The 18167-nt window shown below is 43.0% G+C and overlaps 1 protein-coding gene across 2 annotated transcripts in view; it reads right to left on the reverse strand.

Annotated features, from left to right (window-relative positions):
- Positions 1–3766: 3766 nt before the first annotated feature.
- Positions 3767–18167, reverse strand: part of USP32 (ubiquitin specific peptidase 32) — a 207356-nt gene continuing 192955 nt past the window's right edge. For both annotated transcript variants that reach the window (XM_004706988.3, XM_045299563.1), the window contains exons 30-34: positions 10290–10481; positions 8867–9164; positions 7790–8214; positions 6439–6531; positions 3767–5857 (exon numbers count right to left, since the gene is read on the reverse strand). In XM_004706988.3, the coding sequence (XP_004707045.1) occupies positions 5684–5857; positions 6439–6531; positions 7790–8214; positions 8867–9164; positions 10290–10481 (1182 nt within the window). In that variant the 3' untranslated portion in view covers positions 3767–5683. The remainder of the gene's footprint in view (positions 5858–6438; positions 6532–7789; positions 8215–8866; positions 9165–10289; positions 10482–18167) is intronic.

Genomic DNA, 18167 nt, shown 5'->3' on the forward strand with positions numbered 1-18167 from the left:
CAAGCTCTACCTGTCCTTGCCAAGTTGATTTTGACTCCTCGACATCCTGCAGAACAGGGCAGAACTGCCCCACGGGGCTTCCGAGACTGCAGATCTTTACAGCGGCAGCCGGCAGGTCTTTCTGAGGGCAGCTGGTGGGTTCAGACTGCTTGCGGTCTTTTGGTTAGCAGCTGAGCATTCCAACATCAGGGCTATGCGTTCCAGTAACATGCTAGATCCAACTTTTAAAACAGCAGGGGAAAAGGGGACAAATGGGCCCCTTGCTCCATTTCCCCCTTTGGTAGTGTCTTCAAGTAATGCAGGCATCATCAGTGAGCAATGCCACCAAGTGGTGGAGAAACTCCAAAGGGAATCACCCCGCTGCGGTGTCAGAGGAAACCAGCCTAACAATACCACGGGTCTGTAGGTCCGATTGCACGGGGATCATATGTAACGATTACAGTAAAGTCATAGAGAATAGGAGAGGTAGACGATAAAATAAAGGAGTCACATTTCATGGTAGCATGCTCACCTCAGCCCCTCTTGGTGGTCCACATGGAGGTGGGAGACGAGAGGAGAGAATATATGTCTAACCAAGGCTTATATATATACTTAGGGGTGTGCAAACCCCTCTGATGATAGGTAACCACACAGAAAGGGGTTACAGAAAGGGGTTGTACTATAGGCAATACAAGCAATGGGAGGGGGTACAACCTAGGGGTGTACACGCAATAGGAAGGGGAGGGACTAGGTACCCGTGGGCGAATCCTAGACTCAAGATGGCAGCCTCACCTTGGCCTTCCTTGAGTGGGCTTGACTTTTTCTCTGGGCTCTCCAGGAAAACAATCACCATCCTTATCAGTAGAGTGTGAGTCCCACCTGTGGTGGGGCAGACAGTGTAGTCTGATTGCTCTATATGGCTGAAGGCCCTCCCGGAGAACACCTCTAAGCAGCTGACTACACAATGATCCTAGAAAGCAGGTGACAACCTGGGAAAAACCTTTCTGCATCCCGCACTAAGGGGCCTCTCCATTCACAGGGCCATCAGAAAGGAAGCAAAGGCCCACCTCTCCAAGCCGGTGGTTCTTTACAAAGTGCACGTAAAAAGGCAGGAGCACAGCCTGGAGTTTTACAACTGGCAACTTGGATGACTTCTTGGTTTTTTAAACACAGTACTACCGCTGCTGCCTCGGCACATTTTATCCCACACCCTAGTCCTTGTTGGAAAATGGAAGCATACTCAACACGGACGGACGGATTGTGATTCAGACTCATCGTAACTCTACAGGGCATACATATAGGGCCGTCCCTCATTTTTACAAAGCAGACGCCCCATCTTTCTCCTTTAAAAGCAGCAGGGGGGCGTCAAACTGCCACCCACTTGGTTAGCAGCTGTGCCACCAAACAAGGAACAAATGACACTGTCCCAAACCCTACCCAACTCAACCTGAGCCAATTCTGACTCACAGCAACCCTACAGAACAGGGTAGAACTGCCCGTGGGGTTTGTGAAAGACATTCTTACATGAGTAGAAAGTCTTCTCCCGCTGGCAGAGAAGTCAGTGGTTTCAAACTGCTGCCCTTAGCAGCCCAATACGGAACCCACGATGCTACCAGGGCTCTTCACAGTGCCACTAGGCCTTCTGATATTTAAGAATAGAGTTTAAACACTCTTGTAGTATATTTCAAGGGATTAAAAACAACACCACACACACAAACCTTTGTATAAAATAAGGCTGAACCTCACTCACGGGGTAGGATTTCAAATGCCTTGAACAGGCGCCAAAGGAAGAGTGCCAGGTACTAGTACACTCATTGACTCCTGGGTTCCAGCAAACCTCCTGCTTAGCAGCTGAGCTAGTAAAAATGTGTGTCCTGACCTTTGTTCTAAGATCTATATGGGATTGAACTGACAACAGCAATTTAATGTTAGCTAGGAAATATAGGGAGCAGTGAGTTTATGGTAATTGGGTAAGAATAACCCAGAAAAGCCTAGGGCTCCGACGTACAAGCTAAGAGGTGGGGATTACAACTTTGTAGATACACCAACAGGGGCTGAGGGTGAAGGACCCACCCCTCTAAACCTTGGTCTTTTCACAACACACCAGCTGCCTCCTTGGCTCCCTCCTGGAGAGAAAACTGGTGACACCCAGGTTTCTTATTAGGTACCCAAGGTCATGTCAAAGCATGAAACCAAGGAAGGCCTTTTAAACTCTCTTAATCAGAAAATATTGTAGGACCAGTTAGTTGTGATATACTTACAAGGACGACCCCCACCCCCCCAGCCTTACCTCATGGGATTTCCCTTGGTTTGGAGGTTTAGGACATGGTTTGGTTTCATCCCAACTGATCTAATAAGTGCTTGTTTAGTACCTCTGCTGCATATTGCCTGTGGAAGGGCCATCCAAGTCACACAGCTAGTCTCTTTGGAGCAACTGAGGAAGACAATTCAGGAACAGGAGGAGGATCTAGAGTGTCTGACAGTTGGAACTGACAGGTATGCATAGAACTCGGGGCTGACGGCCTCTGTGGGAGGCCGCCCTTGCCAGACCAGCAGAGCTGGATGGTGGCCAGTGATCATTGCTGAGCATTTGGATCAGCGATTCTATAGAAGAGTCCTGATCAAAAGGGAAAAAAAGCAGAACAGAATTTCAAATTCTCATGAAATCCAGGAACAGGAAAGGGAGTAGCGATACCAGGATGGTAGGGAGAGGCGGGGAGGAAGGGGGAACGAATGGATGGAAATGATTGGCACATGCCTCCTCCCCCCACCCCACCCCCACCAGGGGGATGAACAACAGAAACTATGGGGGAAGGGACAGAGCAGTCGGTGTAAGATATGAAGATAATAGTTTATAATTTATCAAGGGATCATGAGGGTTAGAGAGTAAATGTTTAGAAAATAATGATGGCAACATATGCACAAATTTGCTTGATACAATTGATGTATGGATTGTTTTAAGAGCTGTAAGAGTCCCCAATAAAATGATTTTTGAATAAAAAACAAACAATAGTTTGACTAGTAAAAAAACTGTGTCTTGACCTTTATAACATCTATGTGGTGGGATCAAACCAACAATCGCAAGTTGAATGCTGCCTAGGAAATGTAGGGGCAGTGAGTTGATGGAACTTGGGGAAGGAAGAATAACTCAGACAAGGATAGGGAGAATGGCTTACAACTCAAAGAACATAACCAGTGTCATGACTTTCAGATGTAGAACAAGCTGCACTGCTATGTTTTTGCTGTTTATATTCTCAACAACAAAAATTAAATAAATGAAAAACAAAAACAATTGTAGGACCTCTTCTCTAAGTCTCCATGTACCACCTCCCTCCTCCTGCTTCCTCTACCTGAATGCTTTCCAAACCAGTCCCTTACAGCAGCGGTTCTCAACCTGTGGGTTGCGACCCCTTTGGGGGACCAACGATCCTTTCACAGGGGTCACCTGAGTCACAAGATCCTTTCACAGGGTTCGCCCGATTCACAACAGTAGCAAAATGACAGTGAAGTAGCAACGAAAATAATTTTATGGTTGGAGGGGGGTCACCACAAAATGAGGAACTGTATTAGAGGATTGTGGCCTGAGGAAGGTTGAGAACCACTGCCTTACAGGGATCTGAGTTGGGTTTAAATCAAATCAACTTGTGCCACCCTCGGTGATGGAGTGTGGACTCTGAAAGGCAGACAGGCCTTGTTCAAGTTGGAGGGTTAGCCCGGGATTCACAGAGAAAGGCAGACGAGTTTGACTTTCATGTTTACTTGTGGAGGGAGAAAACAGAGGGCAAAGAAGCATCCACAGTATTTAATTTGTTTGGATAATAGTTACAGATAAACAGGAACACTCCATATACAATTACCAATACTTTTTTATACAGTTCATATTTCGGTACATCAACACTTTTATTTACACTCTATTTATGTACATTAACATCTTTCTAAAGTCAGTGCATTGTCAAGTTTTATACAGTAATTTACAAGGTGAATGTAGTTAATAGTTAATTTAATAAAATTTCTGCTAATTCATGAATGAAAAAAAATTACAACCAATATAACATACACAGATCAAACAACATTAGTAGATTGTGCTACCTGCTTAAATAAAACATGACTTGACCATGTAAGAATGGACAGATTTTGTATATTGAAAATCTCCCAAACACTGAAGTCTTGATTTTGGTGACTTGGTCACATTAAACCACTCCTTCCTCTGAAAAGGGTTTTGACCTGAAGTAGCCATTTCCGACCATCTCTCCGGACCCTCGGAGAGCTGAAGAGCCCCTGATGTCAGATGTCAGAACACAAAGGCTTAGTGACACTGGTACCGACTACCTCTGAAGGAGGAAGATTAGTGCAATCTAGCAATCAATGAGACTACTCACTTCCAGGGCCCCAACAAATACCAAGGACCAACCAAACAAAACACAAAATGGTACACTACACTATTGAAATATGTTAACAAAAGTTAAAAAACAAAAAAAGGCTTAAATAAATAACATTTTTATCTTTGTTCCAGTCTTGAATAATGAAAGGAAAATAAAAGTAAGCAATTAACTGGGAAATCAACAAAACAAAAAAAAAGGGCACTTAAGCAAAATAGAAGTAAAGTTTTTTTCCTATATCCACCAATTTCATCAAAAATATCTATGAATAAAATCAATGTTTGGGATATGTTTTGTTTTTAAGTGTAAAGAAAGGGGAAACTACTCTGAGTTAATTTAGAGCCATCAAATTAGAGTTAATTTAGAGCCATCAAATTAGAACAAATTTTTATGAGTATTCTCTCCTTTCGATAAAGTGCAAAAACACCTCAACAAACAAAAAGCCACCACTGACTGCGAACCAGAAGCTGGCTCTGCGGCAGGTTTTCAGCTCAGCTCCTTGTGCAACGCGTGCATGTGGATGAAGATGATGAAGATGGGACAAATGATGCCACACTAAGGGGTTGGGGAAGCACATTTGAGGACACGCTAAGTATCCTGCCTGAGAGGGTTTCCCAGGATGCTTTTCCTTTCTACAGGGTCTCCCAAGCAAGGCGGCGGCCAGAGGGGGGACCCATCCCTTCTAGAGTCCTGCCCTTCCTGACTTACAGGGTGTGTCCAACAGGACGTCAAAAACAAAAAGCATGACAAAGAGTGGGGGAAAGGTCTGAAAAGTAAGTCTAAAAATCTGTGTCCACACCATAAGAATCGTTGCACATCTTCATGGTCTTGCTTTCCTTGTCTTGTCAATAGAATGGAATAAAACTTCGGGGAAAAGGAGGTAGCATATCATGTCGTCCCCAGACAACACTACAATTTTGTTGTTGTTGTTGTTTTGTTTTTCTTTGACTCCAAGGAAATCCTTAGGATCTCATTAGGCTTACTGGCAAACGCTGTACTCGCTACATGTTTGTTCGAATCCGGACAAGCACAGTGAAGTTCTTATTTGGTCCCAGGTGGCTGCTGCCAAACCCTTTTGCTTACAGGCTAATGGTGGGCTCTGCCTGAGAGTTCTCTACCAGAGAGCTTGTGGGAGACAGCTCAGAACAAGGGTAGTATTATTGTTATGTGAAATGCTATTGTAATTAGGATTTTTATTTTGTGCTTCAGGGTCACAGGATAAAATAACTACATTTAGTTTGCGTCTCAGCGACACCTTTGCCGAAGGTCAGCTGCAGGGAACCCTTTCCCTTCGCCAGCAGCCCGCCTTGCAGCCAGTCAGGGCCTTACTGCAGCACACAGTACTTTCTGTAATCGGACTCGAAGTCTTCGTCCATGCTGCTGGTGTCTGCCATCTTTTTGCCATCGATCTCTGGCAGAAATTGTGCGTAGTCTGTCCTCCGCTGCTCGTAGAAAAGAATGTAGGCAGAGTCGGTGTCAATTTCATCGGGGTGAAGTTCCTGAAGGGCAAGAACAGTCTTGAACACAGAAGCTGTCATCACGTGGATTCTTAATCCTAGCCATCCTTGCTAGCTATGGAAGCTGCTGCTTCAATCCGTACAACATTTTAGTGCTTAACTCCACAACTCACTGCCATTGAATCGATTCCAACTCACAGCAAGGTAGAACTGCCCTGTTGGTAACTCAAGATTGTACTGTATGGGAGTAGAAAGGCTCGTCTTTCTCCACAGACATAGCAAACAAATGACCAAAAAAAACCCCCAAAACAAAAACCACCCAAACACTCTTATAAAATCCCCAAAGTTCACAAGATAGCAACTTTTCCTCATTAATAAATTTCTTTTCCTCACTATTCATTAGTTTCATCTCCTACTGCACATATATGGTTGTTCCTTTAATATTAACGTCATCTATAGCTTGATAGTAACAACAACAACGACAACAACAACAAAAAAATTTCCTATTTAGGAAAAAGTCCTTTATTTCAAGTAATACCCCATTGGGCCCTCCTACCGCCATCCCCCCTAGGTCTGCTGACATGACGGCTCCTAAACGGCATTCCACGAGTGAGAAGACGTACCTTACAACTGCTGTCGTTGTAGCAGTACCACTTGCTGTTGGGGTTTTTGGCATAAGTGACATAATGGCCCCCACCCAGAATTCCTGAGTGGCACTACAAGAGAGGAGAAAGGGCAGGATGTCAGCAATACCCCACACCATGACCCGGCCACAGCACAAGCACCTTAGCAGGGAAATACAGGTCACTGAAGTGGTGATCTCTTTGGAACCATCTATAAACAAACAAAATTCAACAGCCAGAAACTCCAAATCTTGTGTAGGTGAGTAACCATTTTAAAATAATAATTACTTTTTAGAAATAAAAAAAACTCCTTAAAAAAAGTTCCTGTTGGACAACAGAAAAGTGGGTGAAGGGAGACATCAGACAGTGTAAGACATGACAAAATAATAATAATTTATAAATTATCAAGGGTTCATGGGTGGGGTCGGGGAGGGAGGTAAAAAAATGAGGAGCTCACACCAAGGGCTCCAGTAGAAAGCAAATGTTTTGAGAATGATGATAGCAACATATGTACACATGTGCTTGACACAATGGATATATGTAAGGATTGTGATGAAGAGTTGTATGACCCCCAATAAAAAGATTTTTTTAAAAAAGATACTGTTAAAAAAAATAAAGTTAGCTGTTACTTCCAACTCCCCTATGTGTCACCTAGGGTTTGTAAAGGATGATTTTCCAGACATAGATCATCAGGCCTTTCCTTCCTAAGCACCTCTGAGTGGGCTTGAAGGCTCATGAACCTGCTTAGCAGAACTGAGCATGTTAACCTTTGTGTCCCGAGGAACACACCAGTATAGATGGGTTCAAAAAGTGTGGGGAAAAAGGAAATTAAAAAGATAATGGAATTTTACCATGGACTTTTTGGAAGCTCCCTCATATGAGTGACTTGAACTTGTGACTCCAGTTACAAAGAACTTAGGGTCTCTGCTTGAAATTGTTCTGCATTTTTGTACTTCCAGAAAAACCATGCTGTTACCTCCGTCTGGGCCCATGTCCATCTCTCATCCCTTCGCTGACTGGTGCCTTCAGAACGGAGCCCTGGAGGCTGTTCCTCTGGGTCTCCTCGCTAGATTCATGTGCTCCTCCTCTGACTCCACGTGAGCGCCTGTCCTTCCTATGACCGTGGCTCCACTCCAGGGGAACTCTGCCTGCTCACATGACCATTCACTCACCACTCTCCTTGGAGTCTACCCAGGCGACTACGGTATCTTCTGTTAACATTAGCTAGCACCAAGTTCACTGTCTAGACATGACACAGACACTGAATAAATGCTTGCTGAATGAATGATGGAAAACGAACAAGCTACTGAAAAGCACAAACCACTTGGAAAGCCAACAAGAAACCACTTACCGAGATTGCATATAGATTATAAATGGGTTTAACATGAACAGCTTCTCTTTGGTCATCAGTGCTGTCTTCCTCACTGTGGTTGTCAAGCTGACCATTGCTGCAGCCGTTGCCACAAGCCTCATGCTCATAAAGGAATCCATTGGCCAACGCTACCTCATGGTCCTGAGGGGTGGCCAGTTCGGGCTGGCTGCCCCCCAGCATGTGCCCTCGGCTCAAGGTATCGGTCAGCTCACAAACCTGCCCGGGCCCGTTTTCCTTGCTGGTGTCCAAGTTCTCCTTGCTGCTTGACAGTTTGTTTTTGCTGCCAATCTGGGGCAGCCGGAGCCTCCCTTTGCTCCTCCCCAAAGTCCGGGGGCTGCTGTTAGGGCTACTAGTTTTGCTGGAGGGGCAGCTGGTTCCACTTTTTCGTGATGAAGAAGGCGAACCTGTAAAGGGAGAGAAGATTCATAAATCTAAATGTCACAAGACAAACTCATCACCACATGCTCACTTGGAACCAATGCCCTAAGTGCACACACAAAAGTAAGGATGGGGAAATGCAGACAGGCTGCTCCTTAGTTCTCACTCGGTAGCCAGTAAATTACATTCTTGTGTCCCTCACGGCCAAGCCCCTAGAGACTGCAATGCCCTAAAAATATAAAAGTACCTCAGACTTAGAAAGTAGCAGAAGGCTAATTCATGTCAGATTCTATTAAAAACATTATTTTTTAATTTTTATTTCTTTGATCATTTTATTAGGGGCTCATACAACTCTTATCACAATCCATACACACATCAATTGTGTAAAGCGCATTTGTACATTCACTGCCCTCATCATTCTCAAAACATTTGCTCTTCACTTAAACCCCCGGCATTAGGTCCTCATTTTTCCCCTCCCTCCCCGCTCCCCCCTCCCTTAAAAACATTATTATTAATACATTATGGAGCTTTATAAATAAACACTCCTTTTAGGGGGTCAAATTATTAGACAAAACTATGACCACAATTTATTAAGCACTGTCAAACTCCATTAAGCAAGAGTCAAAGACAGAGAAACTATATGGCCCCCGCTCCCCCACTGGCATATTCCCTCCTCACCTTTCGGGCTCCTGATGATGTTTGCACTGAGTGAGGACGGGCTCTTGCTCAAGGACATATCTTCATCCCCAGCTGAGGAGGAGCAGTTCTGGCCTTCGACTTTCTTCACCTCTCCCACTGGAACCCGTGGGTCAGAGAGATCGTCCCCCTGGGGTGTGAGTGGTTTCCGGTGACAGAGAGCTGGGTCCCTTGGTACCAAAAAAGCACTAGGGTCAAAAGATTCACGAGGAAATTTAACAATTTTCTGGGATTTTATCCACCGGCCATTCACAAATTGAAATCGTTTAAGGTGAATAATCTGGAGAAAAAGTAAAAAAAATCAGTGTTAAAGGGTTGCAAGATATGAAAGGGTTTTAAAAAGTATATGGAAATGGAAATGAAAGAAAATGGAATTCTCCATAAGCTTTGGAAAGCCCCTCCTACATTCATATTTTAAAAAATAAGCTTAATATATTTGAATGTTCAACAATGTATAACATTTACTCATTCTTTAAAACATGATTTTTATAAATGAATACATTTTATGTTTTGAGTGGTAGGTATATGTTTAGTACTCATCAAATTGATCATTTAAAATCTATGCATTTAACTGTATGCTAATTATACCTTACACCTTATAGTAGTATTACATCTGATATGATGCCCTCACACCTAATTAAACGAATGAAGCGATATCTCAAGCAGGCCTCCTTGAAGATGGCTAGTATGAGGGCAGAATTCATATGTGGGTATGAAGGACATCCCTAGAAACTTGCGTAAGGAATGAAAAGTCCACATTCCCAGTAGGATGAAGACATGCTCAAGTGGCAGTAAGCTGTGAGGATGAAGGGCAGGAGAACAGAATGGGACACGTAAAGTCAAATGATAGGGTAGAATAACCAAATTTCTTATCTGGGCCTCTCAGAACAGGAAGATTTATTAACACAAACTCTCTTGACAAGCAGCAGGAGAAGGCAGAAGTGAAGTGAATTGCCCTTGTGTGCATGTGCACACACTTCATTTCTGAGTGTGCCAAGGGCCATGGGACCAAGTGGAATGTAGGCTCAGTTGCTGTCTCTTAAATCCTATCAAAAGCGCCTACTGGTGGGGGTGAGAGGGGAAAGGAGTGGGGAGAAAGCCTTTCAATCTCTCCTGAAATTGAAATTCACCAGACTGCGCCACTTCTCACATATTGTGCTGAATTAATTATTTGGTCTACAGAATTTCACTCTTCTGGGATATAATCTCTTTAGAAACAGGAACTATCAAATATCCGTAGAACAATTCATCTCTGTGTCCAACACAACAATTTTGTATAGAAAAATGGTCTTAAACAGTCCTGCCAGGTGGGTCTTATTCTAAAAATAACAAAAGCTCCCATTGGTTGGATGCTTCATTGCTTTATGCCAGATTCCTGCTCTATCAGAAGTGGACCATACCATACCAGAATAGGGGGAAGTCTCCAGAGATCCAGTTTCTTGGTTGCCAAGCAGTGGGTCTTACACTTGGAGCAGTAGTACATCTCGTTCTCCCCCAGCTCCTCCTCACTGGTGAAGGCACGGAGACAGCTGTCCAGGTTGATGGGTTCGGCTTGGGCTCGCCGACTCTGCTCCACACTCTCATGCTCATCCATGACCTGTAGGCGGGGCGCAGGGACACACTTGAAATGGGCACATCGTTATGTTTCAACCTCTTATTCACCTTTATCATACTCTTCACCAGAAGAAGGGAGCCCTGGCAGTGTAGTGGTTACACAGCAGCTGCTAAACAGAAGGGCAGCAGCTGGAAACCACCAGCCACTTCACAGGAGAAAGATGAGGCTTTCTACTTTCATAAAGAGCGACAGTCTCAGAAACCTTGAGGGGAAGTTCTACTTGTCCTATAAAGGTCATTATGAGTAGAAATCAATTCAAGAGCGATGAGTTCTCTCTCTCTCTCACACCCACACCCACACAGTCTTTGACTTTGAATAGCATCCACACATTTATTCACAAATATTAAATCAATTTAAGATCTTAGATGAAAAGTCTATTTATAGGACCACAGTTTTTCTTAAAAGAAAAACAACAACACCCACCCCCCCCCCCCAAAAAAAAAAGAAAAACAAAACCCTCACTGACCCATAGCCCTACAGGGGACAACACTGGAGACACAGTGTGGTAATTGCACCCAATCTGACCCCACCACACCGAGGCAAAACACTAAGGGTGTGCAACAGAACAGCAAGGGGAACAGAGCAAGGAAGTACGAAACCTAAATGAAGGCTGAGCATGATAAGAAAGTAAAAAGAAGAAAGTAAAAGGAAATAGAGGAAAGAACTAGGAAGCAAAGGGCATTTATAGAGATATATATATAGGCAAGTACATATGTAACTATATTTATATATGATGATGGGAAAATAGATCTTTGTGCATATATTTATAGGTTTAGTATTATGGTAGCAGATGGACATTGGGCCTCCACTCAAGTACTCCCTCAGTGCAAGAACACTTTGTTCTATTAAACTGGCATTCCATGATGCTCACCTTCCCCACACAATGGCTGAAGACAAATGGGTGCATAAGCAAATGTGAAGAAAGCTGATGATGTCTGGCTATCAAAAGATATAGCATCTGGGGTCTTAAAGGCTTGAAGGTAAACAAGCGGCCATGTAGCTGAGAAGCAACAAAGCCCACATGGAAGAAAGCACACCAGCCTGTGTGATCGCAAGGTGTCAATGGGATCAGGTATCAGGCATCAAAGAACAAAAATCAAATCATTGTGAATGAGGGGGAGAATGCAGAGTGGGGACCCAACCATCTGGAGGGAACTGGACATATCCTTACAGAAGGGTCGCAGGGAGGAGATGAGCCAGTCCGGGTGCAGTGTAGCAACAATGAAACATAAAACTTTCCTCTAGTTCTTTTTTTTTAAATTAAATCATTTTACTGGGGGCTTGTACAACTCTTACCACAATCCACACATACATACATTGTGTCAAGCACTTTTGTACATTTGTTTCCCTCATCATTCTCAAAATATTTGCTTTCTACTTGAGCCCTTGGTATCAGCTCCTCATTTTTCCCCCTCCCTCCCCGTTTTGCCCTCCCCCATGAACCCTTGATAATTTATAAATTATTATTTTGTTTTCCACTAGTTCTTAAATCACCCCCCCCACCCCCACCCCCGCCTACTATCATGATCCCAATTATACGTTACAAATTCAAATAGACCAGAGGATGTATACTGGTACAGATAGGAACTGGAAACACAGGACAGATAAATCCTTCAGGGCCAGTGGTGAGAATGGCAGTATTGGGAGGGTGGAGGGAAGGTGGAGTAGAAAGGGGGAACCGACAACAGAAAGGTGGGTGAAACGAAAAGTTGGATAGTGTTAAGACATGATGAAATAATAATAATTTATAAATTATCAAGGGTTCATGAGGGAGGGGAAAAATGAAGAGCTGATACCAAGGGCTCAAGTAGAAAGCAAATGTTTTAAGAATGATGATGGCAACAAATGTGCTTGACACAATAGATGTGTGTATGGATTGTGATAAAGAGTTGTATGACTCCCCCCAATAAAATGATTTTAAAAAATCTCTGAATGCTTCCACGTAAAAAAGTCAAGAACAAAGAAAGAATTGCTTATCTTTTTGGAAATCCTGAAGCCCTACCCCGGCTAACATGTGAACTGTAACCAGAGAGCCAGAGCATCATTAGCATGCTGCAGACTCTACAGAGGCTCGGAGAAATAACATCACCGAGACACAGATGTCAGATTTGGATTAAAGGAGACAGGGTAGAGAAGAGCTCATGAGAGGACAACGCACTAGAGCATTAATCCTTACAGAATACAACTCATTTGCACAGGGACTCAACATAACACAGTTATCAAATCACCAAGTACATCATTGTCAGCCTCCTGCCTCATGGGGCCTTTTTATCTGAGATGACAAGAGAGCGAGGCTTTGGAGCAAGAGGATGTAAATGTAAAGGAGAGACAGCAGAAGGGAGCAACAATGGGGGTGCGGGGTGCGAGTGGGGGTGGGTGGCTGTGTGTTAGGGCTGGCGGCAATGGGGAGAGCGAGAGGAGCAGGGACCTAGAATAAAACATAACAGGAACAATCCGACCCTCCCCCAGTGCTGGCTGCCAGGTAACAATAATAAGCCAGAGCCTGGCAGCTGGGACTCTTCTGCTCTAACACATGAGACAGTGGCACAGGATCAGGATGATGCACGCCATCAGGCGACTAGAGGCAGGGGACTTCACTCCAGGGTAGAGTTTGGACTGTATAAGGCTTCAAAAAGTTCTTAGAAATATGGACTTGGAAGATTTTTCTATGAACTTTTAAAATTATTGTTGCCAATTCAAAAATTGGCAGTGCAGCCCCACTCATAACCAATGTGACTTTCCCATCACTGTTAACTCCTTCAACTCACCTTGTGACACTGCTTTTGATGATGGTGCTAATTATAATTTCTTTTAAAAAAATATTTTCTTAGTTAAAAAATTATTATTCTTGGGATTTGATACATGTATCATATTCCATAGTTCAATCACATCAGTAGAACTGTACAGTTGCTACCACAATCAGTTTCCAGACAGTATTTTTCTACATGAACTCCTTGCCCATCATCTCCCTTTTACACGGCCCCTCCAACTGTAACCCCCCCGAAATCTTTATTCTACTTGCTGTCACTATAGGTTCATCTATCCTGGGTTTCATATGCCAGGAAACAGAAAAACATGTACCATATATACTGGTGTATAAGCAGAGTTTGTAAACACATTTTTAATGTAGTTATTGTGGTAAAGTAAGTGCCTTGCCTGATATTCGGGTCGGCTTATACTCGAGTATATACTACTACAACTTCAAGAGGGTGACCTCCAATGACATGACACCTCTGAGATATACCCTAATATGAACAAACAAACACTAAACCAAACAATACAAGCCAAAAATACAGAAACCTTTGGAAACCAGATCAGGTTCAGCCTGCATCATAGCAAGGATATCTGCTGACAAAGTTTTAACTGATCAATTTAGATTTACGCCTTTGATCTTCTCTACTCATCCCCCCCAAGCACCATATTCCTCCCATCCCTCAAGTGTAGACAGGGGGGAATTCTCTAGAGGCTTATTTCCTATGTAGTTCTACAAATGAACCTTGTGCTTCCACTGTCAGCCATGTTTTCTGCACACTGGAGTCTCACAATTTAGGGTCTGATACTGATCCCTCTCCTGGATTCTAATTCTTTGGTGACTGATGATGGTGTGCTTCTTCCATGTGAAATCAGTTGATATCTCACTTAGATGGCTGCTTGTTTGGAGATAAGCCTTTTAGACTCTCGACGCTATTTTATCTGATAGCTGGGCATCATCTAAATTTTTCGCCACATTTTGCTCTAGAACCTGTATCTTCTGTGTTCCCTATGTAAGAACTAATTGTTTCTTAAGTTGGAACTAGGATTTAGTGTGAGCCCAAACCCATTTCTGGATCTAAACTTTTTAAACATTTGTTATTACTTGGTAGTTAACATTTATGTCATATCATTTCATAGTTCAATCATGTCAAACAGAATTGTAAAGTTGCTTCCATACGTCAAAGAGAATTGTACAATTGCTTCCATAATCAGTCTCCAAACATATTTTTCCTTTCCAGACTCCTAAACATTGTCTCCCTTTTATCTCCCATCCCTGTCTTCCCCACTTCCATACCTCACCCCCCAAACCCTTGTTCTATTTTCTGTCCCTATAGGCCCATCAATCATGAGTTAAATTTACCCTCATACAGAAAAATAGCACAACTTCAAGAGGTGACCCCCAATGGCATAGCACCACCGAGATACACCCTTAATATGAACAAACATCAACTAAACAAAACAGAATGTCCGTCACAGGATTGCCGGAATATGAACCTTTTGAAACCTCTTAAGTCCAACAATTAACTGAACCCTCTCTGACAAAGGTCACAGACACCCTGTTCTCCCTTCCAGAAGAGCACCATTGATCTTTGCTAGAGATAATTTCTTCATTTCCCTTACCAAACCGGTGAAAGGACAACCAATTTGGAATAAGCTTTTCTGGTGAGATTAACTCCGCCCTGACCCCCCAACACATGACGATGCTGAGTCACAGGCTGTCGAGTGCTTCTGAAAACGATCAGCCTTGCGGTGGGTCATGCAAGCAGGTTCTAGGGTTGCATCACCATCCATTCTGAAGAATGTCTTAAAAGGGGGAACTTACAGGAAAGTTTTTTAGAGAAGGAAGTTAGCTTGACCTTAGGTAACCGGTTATGTTCTTTTCCCCTGAACATAAATTCTTCAGTGACAAGATACTAACGCCCATCAACTTTGATGAGCTAGACACCCAAGGGAAAACCTGACACACTCTGAAAGAAAGCATGCCATACCAATCACTGGAATTTGTGGCTTTTTTTTTTAGTGGCTACTTTTTAAAGAGCGATGCAGCAAATAAGGCAGTGTCTCTTTTCTCACAGCCAGTTAAACATTATCTCCGTTATCTCTCCTAGGTAGGTTTTATAGTCACCCACAAATTATAGTAAGCTAGTAAGGAATGTTGATTTTATTGGCTATATTTTCTGTGGACACAGCTTATAGAGTTAGAGGGAGACAGGAAGGACGAAAGGCAGAGATAAAACCTGTTTGTGGATTAACAGTAATTTCTATGTATTAATAAAATACATGATACAGATTCCTTTTACCTCTAGGGTCCACAGCCAGATTCTCCACTACTGTTCTAACAGTCTACATTATTTTTTAATTTTCAAAACCATTTTATTGGGGGCTTGTATCCATACATCCATCCATTATGTAAAGCAAATTTGTACATTTGTTGCTATCATCATCCTCAAAACATTTTCTTTCTATTTGAGCCCTTGGTTTCAGCTCATTTTTATCCCTTCAGTCCCTCCCTCATGAACCCTTGGTAATTTATAAATTATTATTTTTTCATGTCTTACACTATCAGATGTCTCCCTTCACCAACTTCTGTTGTCCGTCCCCCAGGGAGGAGGTTATATGTAGATTCTTGTGATCGGTTTCCCCTTTCTGCCCCCACCTTCCCCTTCCCCTTCTGGTACCACTACTCTCATTATTGGTCCTGAGGAGTTTATCTGTCCTGGATTTCCTGTGTTTCTAGCTCTGATCTATACCAGTGTACAACTTCTGGTATAGCCGGATTTGTAAGTAGAATTGGGATCATGATAGTGTGGGGGAGGAAGCATTAAAGAACTAGAGGACAGGAGAACAACAAGTCAAATAAAATCAATGGAGAGAAGGGTATAGGATGCCTAGTGGGGTTTAATCAAGTGCAATGTAGCAGCGAGGAATTACTAAACCGAATGAAGGCTGAACATGGTGGGATAAGAGGAAATTTTAAAAGGAAACAGAGGAAAGAACCAGGAGGCAAAGGACATTTATAGAGGTCTAAATACAGGCAGGTACATATGTGTGTGTGTGTGTGTATACACACATACACACACACACACGTACATATATATTTACATATGTATATATTCACATATGTACCTGCCTGTATATATATAATGAAAGGATAACAGAACTATGTACTCATATCTATACATTAAGAATTAAGGAGGGGGGAGGAGAAAGGGAGGGGGAGGGGAAAAAAGGAAAATTAGCTGATTCCGGAAACCCAAGAGGAAAGCGAATTTTGGGAATAATGAGGGCAACAAATGTATAGATGTGCTTTACACAATTGATCTATGTATTGTGATGAATTGTATGAGCCCCAATAAATTGATTAAAAAAAAAAAAAGAATTAAGGTTGTAGATTGGACATTGGGTCTCTACTCAAGTACTCCCTGAACACAAGAACAGTGTTCTAACAATCCGGCATTTTGGGATACTCTCCTTTCCTCACACAATTGCTAACAACAAAGTGGATGCATAAGCAAAATGTGGTAAACAAAGCTGATGGTGCCTGGCTATCAAAAGATATAGCATCTTTCATCTTAAAAGCTTGAAGATAAACAGCAGCCATCTGGATGAGAAGCAACAAAGCCCACATTCAAGAAGCACACTAGCCTGTGTGATCATGAGGTGTCAATGGGATCAGGTATCAGGCAAATAAGACCCAGAACAAAATCATACCCAATGTGAAGAGGAGGTGGGGGGGGGGTATGGAGTGGAGACCCAGTGCCCATCTGTAGACAATTGGATATCCCCTCACAGAGGGGTCATAGGGAAGAGATGAGCCAGTCAGGGTGCAGTATAGGACCAATGAAACACACAACTTTCCTCTAGCTCTTTGGTGCTTCCTTCCCCCCACCTATCATGACCTCAATTCTACCTTACAAATTGGATTAGACCAGAGCATGCACACTGCTACAGATAAGAGCCTGTAACACAGGCAATCCAGGATAGATAAACCCTTCAGGGCCAACAAGGAGAGTAGAGATACCAAGAGGATTAGGGGAGGGTGTGGGGAGAAAGGGGAAATCGATCACAAGGAGCAACCTATAACTTACTCCCAGGGGGACAAACAAGGGAAAAGTGGGTGAGGGTCGATGGAGGACAATGTAAGACGTGAAAATAATAATCTATAATTCATCAAGGGCTCTCAAGGGAAGGTAGATGGGGGAGGGAGTGGGAAGAAATGGGGAGCTGATATCAGGGGCTCAAGTGAGAAGAGAATGCTTTGTGAATGATGATGGCAGAATACGTACAAATGTGCTTGACACACTGGATGAATGTATGGATTGTGATAATAGATGTAAGAGCCCCCAATAAAAGTATTTACCGTATATACTTGGGTATAAGCTGTGTTTTCCAGCACATCTTTTTCGTCTATTTAAAAAAAAATAATTTTATTGGGGGATCATACAACTCTTATCCATACATCCATTGTGTCAAGCACATTTGTACATTTGTTGTCCTCATCATTCTCAAAATGTTTGCTTTCTACTTGAGCCCTTGGTATTAGCTCATTTTCCCCTTCCATCCGCCCACTTCATGAACCCTTGATAATTTATAAATTATTATTATTTTTTCATGTCTTACACTGTCCAACGTCTCCTTTCACCCACTTTTCTGTTGTCCATCCCCCAGGGAGGGGGTTATAAGTAGATCCTTGTGATCGGTTCCCCCTTTCCACCCCACCTTCCCTCCACCCTCCCAGTACTGCCACTCTCACCACTGATCCTAAGGGGATCATCTGTCCTAGATTCCCTGTGTTTCCAGTTCCTATCTGTACCAGTGTACATCCTCCAGTCTAGCCGGATTTGTAAGGTAGAATTGGGATCATGATAGTTGGGGGGAGGAAGCATTAAAGAACTAGAGGAAAGTTGTATGTTT

This window comes from Echinops telfairi, unplaced genomic scaffold (assembly GCF_000313985.2).
Source record: "Echinops telfairi isolate 266 unplaced genomic scaffold, ASM31398v2 ScPeMD7_7458;HRSCAF=8496, whole genome shotgun sequence".
NCBI classification, from domain to species: Eukaryota; Metazoa; Chordata; class Mammalia; order Afrosoricida; family Tenrecidae; genus Echinops; species Echinops telfairi.